Source organism: Pipistrellus hanaki (assembly GCF_964339955.1).
Source record: "Pipistrellus hanaki genome assembly, chromosome: 19".
NCBI classification, from domain to species: Eukaryota; Metazoa; Chordata; class Mammalia; order Chiroptera; family Vespertilionidae; genus Pipistrellus; species Pipistrellus hanaki.
This window is the reverse complement of record NC_140521.1, coordinates 5,303,070-5,321,070: the sequence shown is the minus strand read 5'-3', so window position 1 is coordinate 5,321,070 and position 18,001 is coordinate 5,303,070. Positions and strand designations below refer to the sequence as shown.

General features: G+C 58.2%; 1 protein-coding gene across 2 annotated transcripts in view; it reads left to right on the top strand.

The window, feature by feature from the left end:
• Positions 1 to 18,001, top strand: part of KIAA1671 — a 125,264-nt gene that overhangs the window by 30,187 nt on the left and 77,076 nt on the right. For both annotated transcript variants that reach the window (XM_084868124.1, XM_084868123.1), the window contains exons 2-4: positions 7,232 to 8,785; positions 11,077 to 11,164; positions 13,603 to 16,278. In XM_084868124.1, coding sequence (XP_084724250.1) covers positions 7,284 to 8,785; positions 11,077 to 11,164; positions 13,603 to 16,278 — 4,266 coding nt within the window. In that variant the 5' untranslated portion in view covers positions 7,232 to 7,283. The remainder of the gene's footprint in view (positions 1 to 7,231; positions 8,786 to 11,076; positions 11,165 to 13,602; positions 16,279 to 18,001) is intronic.

Sequence of the window (18,001 nt, the reverse complement as noted above, 5' to 3'; positions counted from 1 at the left end):
GATAGAGAGTTAGAAAGGTCGATGAGAGAGAAACATTGACCAGCTGCCTCCTGCACACCCCCCCACTGGGGATGTGCCCCCAACCAAGGTACATGCCCTTGACCAGAATCGAACCTGGGACCCTTCAGTCTGCAGACCGACGCTCTACCACTGAGCCACACTGGTTTCGGCATGACCTCCAAGCTTTGAATGAAGTCAGCAGGGGATGTATCTCCCTTAGGGGTGCAGATCTATTCTGCATCTATCAAAAGCTCTAAAAAAGCTGTGCAGCTGAAACTGGTTTGGCTCAGTGGATAGAGCGTCGGCCTGCGGACTGAAGGGTCCCAGGTTCGATTCCGGTCAAGGGCATGCACCTTGGTTGCGGGCACATCCCCAGTAGGAGGTGTGCAAGATGCAGTTGATCGATGATTCTCTCTCGTCGATGTTTCTAACTCTCTATCCCTCTCTCTTCCTCTCTGTAAAAAAATCAATAAAATATATATTTAAAAAAAAAAAAAAAGCTGTGCACCCCTCGAACCAGCCTGCCCACTTCTAGGCAACCATTTAGTGCCTGTGGGTGTCCATGGCAGGCTTTCATGGTCAGGGGTTGGAGACAGCCTGGCGATCCAGGGGTGGGGGTGGATCAACTAATGCGTGCACAGCGCGTGCACAGAGCGCCACAGAAGCACCAGAAGCCGCTGTGTGGGTCGTGCAGCTCGGGATTTAGAAAGATGTCCGGGACCAATTTTGACATTCAACAACCAAAAAAAAAAAGGCAAGTTCCTGAAGAATATGCCCGATCTGACCTCATTTTTCTTTTGACCCAAAAGTTCCCGTTTACACTGGAAACGCACACGTCGATGGGCTTTGGAACACCAGGTCTTGGCCATGCCAAACACGTTTGCTCGTGTGCACTTTTTAATTTCCTGCGGTTAGCGGGTGGGACACCCGAGGAGATGTGGTGGAGGGCTGGGCCACGGCCTGAGCGGTGAGAGAGCTTGGAATGGTTTAAGGAGGGGAATATCACCCTGGCCGGTGTGGGTGATATTGAGGAATGGTTAGAGCAGTGGTCGGCAAACTGCGGCTCGAGAGCCACGGTTTGCCACTCTGTTGACTAATGAGTTTTCCATCCACTGGGTTAGAGCATCCGCCTGCAGACCTAAGGGTCCAGGGTTCAATTACTGGTCAAGGGCTAGTACTTAGGCTGCAGGTTCAAGCCCCTCAGGGCAGGTGTGGGAGGCAATCAGTTGATATCTCTCTCTCTCTCTCTCCCTCTCTCTCCTCCCTCTTTCTCTTCCTCCTCCCTCCTTTCCACTCTCTTTCTAAACAGCAATGGACTAAATATCTTTGGTGATGTTTTTACAAACAAATAAATAAGTAGGGAAATGTCACAGTCCAGTTTCTCGGGGGACTGAGCTTTCCACACTCTAGAAGACCTGTCCCCAAACCCTGTCTGCCCACGGGCCTACCAGTGAAGGCGGTAGGCTTTCTGGGCTCAACAGCTTCTGAGGCAACCACTCAACTCTGTCTTCACACCTAGGAAGAAGCCGGTAGATCACGTATGTAAATAAATGGGCTGTGTTCCAATAAAACTTTATTTACAAAAGCAGGCAGTGGGCCGGAGGTGGCTGGCTGGCAGCAGACTACAGTTTGCCCCTCCCTGATTCTAGGCGAAAAACAAACAAAGGACAGCTTAATGAATGGTTTCAGGGAGTGCTTCAGCCAGTTCAGAAATAGCACAAATAGCAGGAAGGAACCGGCCGGGAGCACTGAAAAGGCGGATGTTTAGGCTGAGGTGCAGAGATAAGTTGTAATGTTCTTCTTCCTGCTGCTGCGGACCAGCAGCTGCACCTGGACCAGGGGAGAGAAGCAGTTTGGGGGGGCGGGGGGTAGATTGGGGGAAAACCAACTGATAGGAGTCAGGAGTATTGAGCGCTGGCTGTGCTTTTCACCAACAGCGTGGGGTCTGGCTCATGTTCTGAGCTGCGTTTTCCTCATCTGTAGAACGGTGACAGTTTGAAAGGCACAAGGCTGTTAAATGGGAGAAGGCAGAACGTGCACAGAGTCCCTCGGTATGGTGCCCGACTCAAAAGATATTAGTTGGAAGGAAATATCGCCAAATTGCTTTTATGACTTACGTTGGCCCCGGGAGCAGATGAGCAAGCATATCAGTTTCTCCACACCCACGCCTGCAGTGGACGTTATTTCCCTCTCTCAAGGATGCTCTCCCTTCACGTATTTCTTTTTTGCACACTGATTTTTATGTCCCGTGTGGTGGTCAGAGCCTGGGAATACAGCTGTGAACTGGACCCAGGTCCCTCCTGGCCAGGAGCTACCAGTCCAGGGGGCGGGGGGGGGGGGCAGAGGCAGTTACCAGGGGTGTGCCCTCAGTGCCGGGCGAGGGAGAAATACCAGGAGTTTGATGCCAGGCTCCCGGGAGTTCACCTGAACCTGCCCTGGGGCATCAGGGAGGGCTTCCCGGAGGAGGAGGTGGCAGCTTGGAGCTGAAAATCGAAGGGATGGCTACAGATCAGCCAGGTCATAGGAAATGGCAGTGCGGAGGCTTGGCAGGGAGGAAAGCACACAGCGTGTCCTCTGACCTGTCTGGGGTTCACTGTGCTGAAGGAAGAATGTGTGTGCCTGTGAGAGACAGACAGGCGGATAGACAGACGGATGGGTGGGCGGTGTCGGTCATTAGACTGAAGCTGGCGAGATGACGAGGAGCCAGGTCCTGCCGGGCCGCAGGGAAGGAGTTTGATCTCTGTCCAGAGGTCGGTGGGGAGACCGCGTGGGTTTGGCGCAGGGGGGTGAGGGGTGGTGCTCGCCTCGCAGACCCACTCTGGCTGCTGCTGGCAGAGTGGATGGGAGGCATGTCAGCGGGGAAGGCGGACTTTAAATGTCTCTTCTCCGGGAAGTTTTCCCTGGCCACTCTCTCCTTCGTTGTCCTTTATCTAACACTCTGTGCATCGTGCTTATTTATGTTCATTGTCTGTTCCCCTCTTCTTTTGGACAAATTTTGTTTAATTATTGATGAAAGAGAGAGAGAGAGAGAGAGAGAGAGAGAGAGAGAGAGAGAGAGAGAGAGAGAGGGAGAGAAAGGGGATTTGTTCTACTTAGCTGTGCATTCATTGGTTGCTTTTTTTTTTTAAGAATATATTTTATTGATTCTTTACAGAGAGGAAGAGAGAGGGACAGAGAGTTAGAATCATCGATGAGAGAGAATCAGCGACCAGCTGCCTCCTGCACACCCCCTACTGGGCATGTGCCCGCAACCAAGGTACATGCCCTTGACCGGAATCGAACCTGGGACCTTCCAGTCTGCAGGCCGACGCTCTATCCACTGAGCCAAACCGGTTTCGGCTGGTTGCTTCTTAATATGTGCCCTGATTGGGGATCAAACCTGCAACCTTGGTGTGTGGTTAGCCAGGGCCTGCGTCCCTTTTCTTGACTGTCAGCTCCCCAGGGACAAGGCTTGCTGGATATGTGCCCCCAGAACTCCGTCCGCAGTGGGTGCTCAGTGGATGAACGAGCGAAGGAAGCCGCCCTGGGGAAGGAGAAGAGAGGACGCCTGGTCCCAGGGGCGTGAGGCATTGGGCTGCTCCCCTCTGGGGCCTGTGGATGGAGGAACCACACGCATTTTCTGCATCCTGGCTCCTCTGGGAGGCCCCGGGCATGCACGCGGCCCTTCGCACGGCGCCCCACACAGACGCAGACTTGGGGAGGCCAGGTCACATTCCGGAAGGCGCCGCAGGGTGTCAGGACTGGCTCGCACCCCTCACCAGATGGTGGCATTCCCAGCGCACAGCACCCAGAGATGGCTGAGTGAATGGCTGGTGAGCTCCCAGATCGGGTCTGAGGGTATAATTATGAAGAACTGGCAACAGCTGTTAGAATGAATCAACGCCTCTGAATCCGAGCGGAAAAGCTGCCAAACGGTTGGGTTTTGAATGGAAGCGCCTCTCTGGCCGCCGCCCGGCGCCGTTCTCTCGGATTTCCCCCGAGACTTTGGGCTCCGTGGCTGCACCCCCAGCCCCGAGCCCAGGGCCCGGTTTGTGGCAGGAAGGTCAGATGGATGGACGAATGAATGAATGGATGCCCTTGAGAGACACCTGCCTAATTTCAGCAGCTATTGGACTTGGTGACTCAATTCCCAGAAGAAAAAAAAAAAAATGGTTTTCGCTGCATGAAATCATAGGAAATGGAATTTTAAATTTTGCAAATCAGTTCAGTGAAACCAAGCCTGTGGACTTGGCAGGTTTAGCAAAAGCAGAGACATATCCATCCGTCACCACCCTCTGCTCCAGGTCTGCCTGAGGTCTGACTGCCATCCTCTGTCTGCTGGTCCAGTGTCGCCTCCTGACCTCCCAGGTCAGCCTTGCTCCCGGTCTGTCCTCCAGGCCCACGATGATTAAAAAAAGAGATGGCTCGCCCTGGCCTGTGTGGCTCAGTGGATGGGGTGTCGTTCTGTGTACCCACAGACTGCAGGCTTGATCCCTTGGTAGGGGGTGTGCCGCAGGAGGCAGCCAGTCGATGTTTCCCTCTCACATCGATGTTTCTCTCTCTCCCACCCTCAGTAATTAGGTCATCGGTGGTATGATATGCCAGGCCACTGGGCTGATTACTGGGGACTCAGGGCGCCCTCCGGGGGCTTACCCGGGAACTAATGCACTATTAAATGTAACTGTGTAGCTGTGATGAAGCCTGCCGATTATCTGTGGGGCTCCGTGGACCTGTAAGAGGGAGATTGTACCAGGTTGGAGAGGGACAGGGATGCCTGAGCTGTGATCTCAGGGGTGGGCCTGTGCCTGCGCAGGAGGGGCCTCTCAAGAGAGCAGGCACAGCATGTGCAAAGGCCCTGAGGCAGCATTTGAGAACCACTGAGAGATGCAACGTGCAAACCCTCCTGAGCAGGAGAAACGGGAGAGGCAGCTCCCAAGTCAGCCAGCACCTGAGTGTTGGGGAGTCGCCTCCCCTAAGCCAGGAAGCCTTCCAGAACCGCCACCGCCAGTTCTAGGCGGTTCCTCCTCCTCTCCCTGTGCTCCCAGGTACCCCTTTATGAACCGTGACGGATGCTTACGGCCCATTGCTTGTGTGTGTGTTTCCCCACCCTAGACTGTGAGTTCCCTGAAAGCAGGGCACATTTCTTGTTCGCCTCTGTGCACACAGTAGGTGCTCAATAAACACGTATCCGAGGAATGGGGGCGGTTTTTACTGAGCACCTACTGTGGACTCGGCCCTTGTGTGTGCGCATGTATATGTAAGGCTGCGATACCGAAAAGCCGGGAGGAGCGTGAGTCTGACAGGCTGGGGGAGATGCCAGCGGACGCAGTTGGCGCTCCAGAGCTTCTGTTCCGTCTGCGCCCAGATCGCTGGAACCGGGGCTGCCGTCCCTGTCTCCCCAGTCCTGCGGAGACTCAGTCTTTCCTCTTCTCCCCCTGGACCTCCCCCCGCCCCCTCCACCCCGGGCTCCTGCCATGGGAGGGCGGGGACAGCCCTGCTGGCGATGAGATGTGACACCACTGGCTTTCACATCCCCTGCCAGGGCCTGCCGGCTCCGGTAAGTGGGGGCTGGAGTGTCCAGGGGGTGGAGGGTGCCTGCGAGGTCTGCTGGGAATTTTCTCTCTGTCCTTGCAGTCCTGTTTTTGCCACGTCTCGTGTTCGGGCTGTGTCCGTGACCCTGAGCAGGGCTGCCAGAGGTCACGGGGGCTGGCTCCGAAGGTGAGCAGCCCTGACTGTGGGCCGGACCCCCGGCGGGTGTCACTGCAGGTAGCATTCTCCCTCTGCCAGATTCCCTCCTTCTCCATCTCTGCCCCTCTCCTTCTGCTTCTGACGTGTCTAGATAGACAGCTTTCTCTGGTTCGGGGAGAAGGAATCTGTTAGCACCATCGCGCGCGCAAGGAAGAGAAAATATCAAAATCTGTCCGCCTTTCTCTCCTGCGGGCCGCCGAGCGTGTGCGTCAGAGCCGGGCAGCCGTGCGGGGCCTCGGGCGGGGAGCGGGAGGCTGGCATCGAACAGAAACACCCTCCCCTGTTGGTCCATCCAGGTGGGGGCAGGCTGGGGCAGCTTTTTGGGGGAACGGGGACACTGGTGTGACTGACGGTGGGGACAGGGTGGGGGGCGGGGAAGGAATCAAGAACAGTGACTCGTCTGGCGCTTTTTAAGACCGGAAAGGAATACAGCATCATCTTTTAAAAAGGCAGGGTTGAACGGATCGAGGGTCCGAGGCCATTGGGTCTAGCTGTGTGAGGTAGGCCGGTGAGACGACCTCTCTGGGCCCTTGGCCTTTATCTCTGTCCTGGAGATAGCAATCCTGCCCAGCCCTTGGGGCTGTCAGGGGATTGACCAGAGCAGAGGGCTCCGGCTTTGGGGGAGCAGGTCAGACATAGCTGGGTGGACAAGGGGCTGTGTCCGAGCCACAAAGGAGGCTGGGTCGTCACCGCGCCCACCTCGCAGGGTGGCGAGGAGGGTAAGATTTCTCGGTCGTGGCGGGTCTGCCCTCACCATCAGCCGTTGCTCTCGCTGAGACTTTGAAGACAGCCGGCGAGAAGTGGGCATCCGGCAGAAAGGAACCCAAAGGCAAATGACCGCCGTCGGTGAGTGGCAAGTCCAGGCGGCTTTTCGGACGGAAGGCATCTGGAAGGTGGGGAGAGGGAGACAAAGGCCAGGCCGGTGGGGCTGGGGGCTGCGGCTTGGGCTCTGTGACCTCCGGGGCGCTGGCTTTGGGCAGCTGTGTGAGCCGGGGCTGGTCGCTCACCCTCTCTGAGCGTGGCCCCCCGCACAGGCTCGGGAGGGGTTCCGCCGGGGTGCCTGAGGCCCGGGGGGCAGGCTCTGACGTGGGAAAACGGTGACAGGAGACCGGGAACTCGGGGGGGGGGGGGCGCTGTCAGGGGGGCCCGGGAGCGTGCAGAGTGCACGTGTGGCATCCCGGCTCCGCTTCTGGCTTCCTGAGCGACTTCAGGCCGGACGCTGGGCCTCTCTGAGCCCATTCCCTTATCTGCACGGCAGAGATAAGCCCCGGTCACCTCGACTTGAGCTGAGTCAGGAGGGAGAGTCCTGGAGAATGTTGGCGGCGCCTTCCCCCGGCCCTTTGATCTGGAAGGAGCTTCAGAAACCGCCCGAGTTCAGAGGGATGGAGGGGAGGGACTGGGCCGGCGAAGTCAGCGGGAAGTTGTTGTCCAGAACTCGGGGCTCCGGCTGAATTTTAAATCCTACCCCCCCCCTTTTTTTTTTTTTTTTTTTTTTTTTTTGCAGTGGCTTCTCCATTTCGGATGTTTGGCAGCCTCATGGATCCCCAACCGTAACCATGGTGACGCGGGTGGAGGTGGGCTCCATCACGCCCCTGCCCGGAGTGCCAAGCCTCGGTGACATCGCCAAGGAGACCCTGACGCGGACCTGCTTCCACCAGGCGGGCGACACGTCCGGGGCCCCCTCGGCCAGCCCCCTCCGGATCCACACCCGCCTGTTTCCCTTTGGGACCACCCTCGCCGCCCCCAAGCCCTTCTCCAGGGAGAAGGCCCCGGCCGGGAAGTCCCCGGGGCCCGGCCCGGCCAGGCCCTCTCCCTCCGGCGGGTCCCCCCAGGCGGCCGCGGCGGCCAGGGACCCGGGCGAGAAGATGCCCGGCCTGGGGGGGCAGGAGGCAGGCGACGGGGGCCCCCGGAGAGGCTCGTCCATGTACCCCAAGGCCCCGTGCCTGCGGCCCAGCACCCTGATCCTCTTCGAAACCACCAAAGCCGGCCCTGCCCTGGGGAAGGGGCTCAGGGAGGGGGCCGGCGTGTCTCAGGACTCCCCCTCGGGCCCGAGGCCTGAACTGGCCGCCAAGCCCGCCCTGCCTGCCCGGAGGCCCGGGGGGACCCAGGACAGCAGGCCGGCCGCCCCCCGCGAGGACGCAGGCCCCGGTGAGCCCCCGTCCAAGGCCAGCGGCGGCGGGGAGGGCGCGGGCAGCCCCACCGCGGCGGAGCCCCGGCCTCTCCCCAAGAGAAGGCCCGTGTCAGCCGTTTTCACCGACGCCGTCCATCCTCCGCGGCTGGGCCCCGGCGGGGCGGCCGCGGGGGGGAAAGCGCCCCCCGCACCCCTGGAGAAGACGTGGGTGAAGAGGCCCCGGCCCATGTCCATGGACCTCACGGCCCCCTTTGAGAGCAGAGAGGCCCTGCTGAGGAAGGCCGCGGGCGAGGCCCCCGCAGGCCCCCCCGGCCAGCGCCGGGGGCCCGAGAGGCCCCCCCTGAAATCCCCCGTGGACGGGGAGAGCCTGGTCAAAGCAGAGGCGCCCCCCGCTGACGCAGACTCCGACTTCCTGGAGGTGGCCAAGAAGATCCACGCACGGAGGGAGAAGTGGCTCTCCAAGCAGGCCGAGCTGGGCGGCCTCAGAGCCGCGGGGGGCTCGGCCAGGGTCCCCCACACCGACGACCGGAAGCCCGAGGGAGAGAAAGCCAGGCTGGAGGCAGAGCCAGAGAAGGCTCCCGAGTCCCCTTCGCCCAGGCCGGGCGGCAGGGGCCGCGAAGCGGCGGAGGGCAGGAGCGGGGCGTTGGACGGGGCGGCCCGGCCCCCGGGGCAGTGGGTCTCCAGGGGCAGCGTCAAGAAGCGCCGCAGCCTGTTCGAGGAGGAGGGCGCCTCGGCCTTGGCAGCGGGGTCTGAGCCCCCCCCACCGGCCGCCCCCGAGTCCCCGTCGGCTGCTCCAGAGCCCGAGAAAGCGGGGCTGAGCGTCCGGGATCGGATCCGAGGCTGGACCGCTGAGAGCTCCAAGGTCAAGCCGGAGGTCCGGAGGAGGGCGTTCCAGGCTCGGCCGCAGTCGGTGGATTTGACCAAACTGTGAGTGGGAATGTCTCCTGGGGTTCACTCTGTTGCCTCAAACCGCCCACCAGGGCCCGCCCCCCCCCCCCCCCCCCCTGCTGCTGGGATGAGGCACCTCACACCCCCTCTCTGGCTCCACCTGCAGCCTCAAGAGGAAGCGGCACTAGCTGCCATTTCTCAGATGAGCTGCCAGCAGGGGGACCAGGGGCTCAGTTTTCTTGTCTCTTCTTTGCCCTGGGGAGACAGTGTGCCCATTTCACAGATCAGGCTGGGAAAGGTAGAGTGCTGTGAGGAAGTGGATGTATTCCAGCTCCGCCTGTCTCCATAGCTGAGCTTTCTTCTCCTAAAGTCTGCGGTCACCTACTATGTGGCCGAAACCCCCCGCCCCACGAGTGGCTGGCAAAATAAAGCCAGGTGGGTCAAGATCACTTGAACCTCGGTTTCTTCATCTAATGACACTAAGACCTTTCTATTTTTTTTATTTTTATTTTTTTGATTTTTTACAGAGAGGAAGGGAGAGAGAGAGTTGGAAACATTGATCAGCTGCCTCCTGTACACCCCCCACTGGGGATGTGTCCGCAACCAAGGTACATGCCCTTGACCGGAATTGAACCTGGGGCCCTTCAGTCTATAGGCTGATGCTCTATCCAATGAGCCAAACCAGTTTCAGCTTTTTTTTTTTTTTTTTTTTTTTCTAACACCTTTCTTAAAGGTAAAGACACAGAGACTTAATCCTGGGAACCATTCTGCCCATGGGAAGCCCTCAGGGCGTTGTAGCTTTAAGTGATAGCACTAACCCTGTCAGTCTAGGTTCGCCCAGCCTCTGATATCTCTTGTGCCTTTGTTTTCCCACAAATGGCTTCTGGGTTAGGACAGGGAGATGCCACGGGGCGTGTCCACTAGCTCAGTAATGACATGCATGCCACTGACACACTCTGTCGGGGATGGAGCGTCCAGGGGGCAGGACCTCTGGGCAGACTGCCCTCCCAGCCCTGGGAACTAGGGCAGCCAGCTGGGCCCGAGTTAGACCGGTGCCCTCAGCATTTAGAATCACCGAGAAATTCAGAATCACCGAGAAAAAGTACCAGTGCCTGGGTCCCACCTCCCGAGATTCTGATTCCGTTGGTCCAGGGCCTTGGTTGGCAAACTTATTACATTAGTCAACAGGGCCAAATAGCAACAGAACAACGATTGACATTTCTTTGGAGGGCCACATTTTTTAAACTTAAACTTCTTCCAACGCCCAGGCCGTGGTATTTTGTGGAAGAGCCACACTTAAGGGGCCAAAAAGCCACATGTGGCTTGAGAGCTGCAGTGTGCCGGGCGAGGGGCTCCTTGCTTGATTGTTTTTAAAGCTCTGGGTGATTCTCATGTGTGGGCCTGAGCTCAGATAACAGAGAAAGGGGCACCGATGTCAGGGATCTCACATGCCTCCTCTCCCTGCAGTGCCTTGGATTATTCCCATTGGACAGATGGGTAAACTGAGGCTCCAAGTGTGGGTCAGGTTTCAGAGTTCCTTTCTTTCCTCTGCAACCCCCCCCCTCTCCCTCCGCCCTAAACTAATCTGTAGGCATCCACTCTAAGGAACTTTTCAGAGATGATAAAATTCTAGCTCAGAGCTCCCCTTTCTCCCTCTTCCCCTTCACAAGTGGGGAGACAGGCCCAGAGAGGGACAGTAACTTTGCCACCGTCACCCGGAGAGGCAGAGGCAGGCCTGTGCCCCCACACATTCCCCCGGCCCAGTCCCCTGACCGGTGTGTGCGGTGGGGCCGCTGTTGTGCCCCAGGTTGCTAACAACAACCATTAATTATTCCTCCCGGGGCATCCCAGGTCTTCCCTGAACGCCCTCAGGTAGCTATTAGGGCTCTGGGTAGCCTCTTCTCCGCCCTACAAAAGGCGATGGGGAGGTGTTAATTACCCCCACTTTATAGATGAAGAGACAGAGGCTCAGGCGAGGTCACAAGCCTGACCCTCGCTCCCATGCTGGGAAGCTGGTAGAGCTGGCATTCGCACCCAGATCTCTTCCCCCAGCCTGGGGCTCCTGGGGCTCCCGGTCCCCCCATGATGCTGTGTCTAAGGTAGGCCATCCCTGCTGGGGGGGGGGGGGGGGGGCCCTTTTCTGTTGCTCTGGTGACCAGATAGAGAAACGTCTTTTCTCAGAGCACACCGGGCGCTGCTGCTTCGATGACCTCCGATTCCACGCTGGGTCCCTGGGCGGGTTGTGGCGTGTGGGATGGAGGAGGGGCGAGTCATGGCTGCTGGCCCAGCCAGGTAACCCGGATCTCTCTGTACCTGGATCTCTCTCCCAGGTTTTCGAGTTCAGCTTCGAGCAGCGACGTCAAGTATGAGAGGTGCCCGGAGCCCAGCGGCGAGCCGGCTAAGGAGCCGAGAGAAAAGGTGAGGAGTCACATGGGCGGTAGCTACACTCGCCGGCACGGGGACCCGGGAAGAATCCGGAGCCTCCTGCAAACAGTGAGACAGCTGAATGCCGAGACCGTGCGAGTCCCATCCGGCGTGCTGGCTGCAAGCCCCCGCTCCCTCAGGTTCAATGCCGCTTACAGGTGCGATCGCCAGGCCTGTGCTTTCTCTGTGCACGGAGGGAAAGGGACATGGCTCTCCCCTGCGAGAAGGCCTGCTTTGCTAAGGAGTGAATAAAGCTGAAGCCACGTCCACGGAAACCCCCTCCATTTCCCTAATGATGGCCCCTGCTGCCTTCTGCGCTCTGACTTTCACCTAGCAGCCACAGGGGGCAAATTACCGGCACTTAAATCGCTCAAAAAGTATCTTTATTTAGTTCATTTGGGAAGAAGAAAAAAGAACTCATCAAAGAACGCCTAGGTGTCACTGGGTTGTGGTTAATCCCTCCGGCAGAGTTGTAATTTTCTAAAACCGCTTTCTGGAGGGTTAACTGGCCGACAGTGCGCGCACATGGGAAGCGGGCAGGTGCGGAGTTCGACATGTGTACCGCACACCCGGGAAGCTGCCATCACAATCAAGATAACCAGCACCCAGCACACCCAGGTCTCCTCCCCTCAATCCATCCCTCCCTCCTCTTCTTCCTCCTCCTCCAAGCAACCACTGACCTGCTTTCTGTTGCAATAGATTCATGTGCATTTTCTAGATGGTTCTATAAATGGGACCAGTGCTCTTTATCACCCCCCCCCCCCCCCCGGTTTTCCTTCTTTCATTCAGAATAGTTATGTTGAGATTCGTCACGCTGGAGTGTATATTAATAATTCATTCCTTTTCTTCGCTGAGTATTATTCCATCGTATCTTATTCATCCTTGGATGGACATTCGGGCTATTTCCAGTATGGGGGCCCATTGCAAATTAAACGCCTTGTAGTCACCTCAAAATACCCTAGTGGCAACAAGAGCGAGCACAGCAAAAGCCATATATGAAGCAAGTTGGGTGAAATGTTATTGTCACTGAAATTAGGGGGTGGGTTGAGGCGAACTTATCTCTGTAATTTTGTATATGTTTGAAAACTTTTTAAAAAAATTAACTTTAGGGAGAATAGGAAGTGGGGGCGGGGGGGAGAGAGAGAGAGAGAGAGAGAGAGAGAGAGAGGGAGAGAAACATCGATTTGTTGTTCCACTTACCTGTGCATTCATTGGTTTGAGTGTTGTATGTGCCCTGACCGCCTGCTTTTAATCCTTTGGGTTACATACCCAGGAGGAATGGAATTAATTGGTAGGTCCTATGGCTAATTCTCTTTTTTAATTTGTTGAAATAGATTTCGCTCCTAACGGGAAAAAAAGATTAAAAAAATGACTAAATAGTACATGTTATGAAAATAGTGCATGTTATGAAAAACAAACAGAACCAAGGAATGTCGGATTAAAAGATGATTTTTTCATCGTTAGTCCTTCCTCTTCCTCGCAGCTGGATTTATATCTTTACTCCCCGGTCCATCTACCTGCGTATGCACACACAGGTGCAGTTTTGTTTTGTTTTTAAATGGTCTTAAGTCACGAAGATACGCTGTCCTGCAGCTGCTTTTTTCCCAGCGACGGGACGTTCTGTGTGTCTCGGATGCTATGACAGGGCCTGTGTGATCCTCCACCGTTTGGAGGATCAACATGGTCTTGCCTAAGGTGACCGGACGTCCCGCTTTTGGCGGGACAGTCCCGCTTTTTAACAATGTGTCCCTCGTCCCGCGGCGTTTTAAAAAAAAGTCCCGATTTTTTGGAAAAAATCGGGACTTTTTTTTAAAACGCTGCGGGACAAATTGTTAAAAATCAGGACTTTAGGTCACCTTATCTCAGCCCCCGCCTTTCAGACGGGCGCTCACGTTGTCTGTGTCACTGCCTTTCACAGACAGTGCGGTCTGCACTTTCTTGCTCGCAGAGACTTGTGCTCATGAGCAACGAAGGAATCCTGAGAGGAAATGGGGCCGGATGAAAGGAAACGAGAATTTTTTTTTTAAATATATTTTATTGATTTTTTACAGAGAGAAGGAGAGAGGGATAGAGAGCTAGAAATGTCGATGAGAAAGAAACATCGACCAGCTGCCTCTTGCACACCCCCTACTGGGGATGTGCCCGCAACCAATGTACATGCCCTTGACCGGAATTGAACCCGGGACCTTTCAGTCCACAGACCGACACTCTATCCACTGAGCCAAACCGGTTTCGGCGGAAACGAGAATTTTAAAATCATGACAGATGCACTGAATTGTCCAGAACTCGGCACGACTTTCACGTTCTCACCCCACATTGATGGTCCGTCTTTAAATCGCTGTGGTTTATAATTTTAAGAGCAGCCATTTCAGCCTCTTCCTTTCCGTTTCAAATCCTTTAAGTTTCTTTTCTTTCTTTTCTTTCTTTTTTAGCAAAAGGAAGGGCCCGGCGTGGACGGAACACCTGCTCCCAGGAGCCCCTGGAAGCCTGGGCCGCCCGGGGAGAAGGCCAGGCCGGCCCCGGGGAAGGACGGCGCTAACCAGGTCCCCGGCAGCTGTCGCGGGGCAGGCTCGGCGGGCGCCCCGAGCTCCCCGGACGGCGCCCCGGAAGACGAGGGGACCTTCCGGACCGTCAGGGCCACCGTGTTTGAGCACCACGTGGAGAGACACACGGTGGCCGACCAGTCGGGACGCTGGCCCTCGGCCACACCCCCCGGCGCCCTGGCCCACGTCTCGGAGCCCCGGCCCAGGCCCGAGAGAGGCTCCTGGCTGGGGAAGGACCTGCCGGAAAAGACGATCCTCAGGAAAGAGAACTGGAGGTGGTCGGAGATCCCCGACCCCGAGAGAGCGGGACGGACCGCCCTCGTGAACGGGGACCCCAAACAGCATCACACACCTCTCCCGGAGAAGGGGGGCGAGAGACGCAGCAGTCACCCCGTCCTGCAGGGCCCGGAGCACCCGCCCAGGTCGCAGAGGGTGGAGCCGAAGGTGGATGTCATGCACACAGTAGGGGAGCGAGCACACAGTGAGGCCGTCCCCACGGCGCCCGAGGAGAAGGCCGTGGAGCTCCGGAGCGGCAGCGGCAGGGCCCGGCCATCGCTGACCGGGCGGCCGCCGCCCCCCGACGCCGCCCCTGCCGCCGACCCAGAGCGCAGGCCGCACCGCCCGGCCGGCTCCGTCCAAAGGGCCAGTCTGATCTGGGAAGCCCGAGGGACTCAGGAGGCCAGCGGGCCCGCCCCCGGCCCCCGAGAGCCACAGGGCACGTCGGGGGGCAGCAACCTGTCGCCCACGCGGAGAGGGGGGGCGGCCGGGAACTGGCACAGAGCCACCCTGGTGGTCAGCGATGACAGCGGCTCGGCAGCCAGCCCCGAGGCCACCGCCAGCAGCCAGGCCCAGCGCCAGGGGCCCGAAGGGGCCAGAAACAAGCCCGGAGTCGGTGCCTCGGGGGCAGAAAGGGCTGCTCCCCGCGGCTGCCCCCCTCCCGACGCTCCCTCCAGAGCCACGGACGAGCCCTCCGACCCCCTCCGGGCCCGGCCACCCCCGCAGGGGCTCCTGCAGAAAGGGGCTCCCGCCCCTGAGCCTGAGGTCCGGCTGCGGAGGGGCAGCCCCGGGGACCAGAGGTTCGACAAGTGGCGGCGGCGGACCTTGCCCCAGGACTTGAAGTTTGAGGAGTTCAGCTTCCCGCCTGCGAACGGGGAGCTGCCACGCCCCGATCATCCCAGCCCCAGCGCAGGCGGGAGGAGGCCTCAGCCACCCCTCAGCAGGGTGGAGGCCCAGGAGGGGGACCCGGTGAGGCCAGGGCCGTCCGGGGAGCCCAGGGCCACCTTTTTTGCAGTGACCTACCAGATTCCCGACGCTCAGAAAGCAAAGGGTGTTGTTAAGCCCGGGCCCGGAACCCTGACGGACCCTTCTAGAAAAACAGCTCTGCCTCCCTCGCCTCATCCTTTAACGCCCGCCTTGGTCTCTCCCAAGCCCGAGGAGCCGCTGGAGACCGCGGGCGGTAAGAGCCGGGCGCAGGCCAGGGAGCCTGACAGCGCCAGCCTTTCCAACGCTCTGAAGCCAACCGATGTCCCGTCGCCTCCCGGGGACAGGATTCTGGATCTTTCCACCGAAAGGATCTCCGACGCAGACGCCGTATGGGTCCACCGGCGACCAGAAGGCCGCGCTGGGTTTCAGAACGACTGGAGGGAAGGCGGGGGCAGGACGCCCCCCCGCGGCGCTCCCCAAACCATCCCTGCTTTCCCGAAAGCCGGGGACCCCCCCGTGAGGAGGAGGAGGGAGAGGGTCAGCGAGACGTCCCCGGACAGGGTCACCCGTGGCTACAGGTCCAGCGTCCTCGACATCGACGCCCTGATGGCCGAGTACAAGAAGCCGGAGGCCCCGGAGCGTTCGGAGGGGCCGCCCGCAGAGCCCGGCTGGGCCCAGGAGCGGCCAGGCCAGCGAGGCGGGGCGGACCGGAGGCGGAGGAGCCTCAAGGAGGGGCCCGAAGATGAGGGTCCCCGCAGACAAGCCAGTTTTGCTGAAACAAACCACGGTTCTAGTCCAGCCTCCAGCAAGCAGCTGGCCGAGACCCCGGGGGCCGCCAGGAGCCCCAAACTCAGCTCTCCTCTGTGGGCTCTGCCGCCCGGGGCTCCCGAGAAACAGCCAGCGGCCTCCCCTGGCCCCGGGGGTCCCGGGAAGAGGGTCTCGGGAGCCGCTGAGGACGAAGCCAAGGCCTTTGCTAGTCAACATCACGGTGCGAAGCGTCAGGACCACCCAGCCTCCTGGGAGGACCCCAGCGGCCAAGCCGGGGTGTTGCCCAAATCCTCCCCAGCGGACAAGAAGAAAGGGACCCCGAGGAAATCCACCGGGTGGGGAGAGGAGGGCCGTGTGGCCCAGTGGGGTGACCCCCCGCCGTACGGCAGGTCACCGCTGGACGTCAAAAGGGCCTCTTCGGAGAAGGGTGCCCCTGCCAAAGTCCGAGAGGGCCTGTCCATCCTGCAGGAAGCCAGAGAGAGGCGGCGAGAGCAGCCCAGAGGGAGGCCCAGCCTCCCCGCGGAGAGCTCGGAGGCCAAGGAGACCAAAACGGGGCCCTGTCGGCGGGACTCGGGGACCCGAGACAGCCCGAAGGTGAGTCTGAAGGCCGTTTCTGTGTGGTGAGACGTTGGTTGGCTAAACGTGAAGGCCAGGGGTGTCAAACTGAGAACCTACGTGGGCCAGGTGGGTAAGGGAATGAGAGTCAGGCTGGGGGTGAGACTCTAGGGCACATGTGTCAAACACAAGGCCCGCGGGCCAAATCCAGCCTGCCAGGCCTTGCAATGTGGCCCGCACCGCGCTGTCATCACTGCACTCCGCTGTCAGTTTATGACATTGTCAGTTTATGACTGTTCAGTAAACCATTCGGCCCGCGATTTAGGCTGGATTTTAGATTTTGGCCCCTTCTCTGATTGAGTTCGACACCCCTACTCTAGGGAGTGGTGGGGATTGTGGCTTATGGAAAGCTCAGGCCTTGGCTGAAGGGGCAATTGATGCTCATTTCCTGCTGTTTCTTGACCAGTGAGAATGGTGGTCCTGAGACGGCAGATCTGGTTTATCCAGAGAACCTGAAGAAAAATAAGCCAGGTGTTTTTTGTTTTGTTTTTTTAAAATAAATATATTTTATTGATTTTCCACAGAGAGGGAGAGGGATAGAGAGCTAGAAACGTCAATGAGAGAGAAACATCGACCAGCTGCCTCCTGCACACCCCCTACCGGGGATGTGCCCGCAACCAACGTACATGCCCTTGACCAGAATCGAACCTGGGACCTTTCAGTCCACAGACAGATGCTCTGTCCACTGAGCCAAACCGGTTTCGGCAATCCAGGTGTTTATATGTAATTTCCCCATGAAATGAGGACAGCTTACTAAAAAATTCTGTTCATCCCAAATGAATAAAAAGAAAAGTGTCTGCTGGCTCCCCTTAGCCATGAGTTTGAAACCTCTGGCCTAGAATGATAATGTAGGCATCCTTTACGGAGCACCTGCTGTAGTCCAGTGGGTTGTGTCAAGTTCATCATTGCACCCCAGAGGTCAGCATTCTGCTTGGCATTTTGTGAACATTCGAGAAGTACTTGTTGGATGTGTAAATGAGCCATCTAATGTGAGCCTCGAGTGGCAACCCCTCTTTTGTGGTTTGGGTTTGCACAGAAGCAGGTTCTTGCGAGCAGTGTTTTCAGAGGTGATCCTCCGAGGAGCCGGACAAGGAGTGGAGGGGGAGGCGGGGGAGGGAAGGCAGGTGATGAAGGTACCACTCTGGGCCGCTGACCCCCGTTCTCACTGGAGGCCTCTGGGGGGCAGCATCGACCACTTCCCAGTCGCCCTGTCCAAGGGCCCAGGAACCTGGAGCGTGTATGTTCCCGTTTGCGCCTGTCTTTGCCTGAGGCTGTTTCCGGGGCTTTTCATGTTCAGACTCTTCCATCCTGCCTGGCGCCGTGCTCTGTAACGGAAGGAAAAACCCTCACACAACCCGGCTGGTGTGGCTCAGTGGTTGAGTGTCGACATACTAACCAGGAGGTCACGGTTCAATTCCCAGTCAGGGCACATGCCTGGGTTGCTGGCTCCATCCCCAGTGCGGGGAAGTGCAGGAGGCAGCCAGCCGATGATGTTCTGCTCTCCTCATGTTTCTATCTCTCTATCCCTCTCCCTCTCTCTCTCTCAAAATCAACAAAAACATATATATTTTTTTTAAAGAGAGAGAGAGCTCCAACCTGGAAAGGGATGTTGGGGAAATGCAACACTAGAATTACATCAGTGGGGATCATGCGATGAACATGCACCCAAGGTTAGGGGTGGAGTTTGGCTCTGAGCCCACAC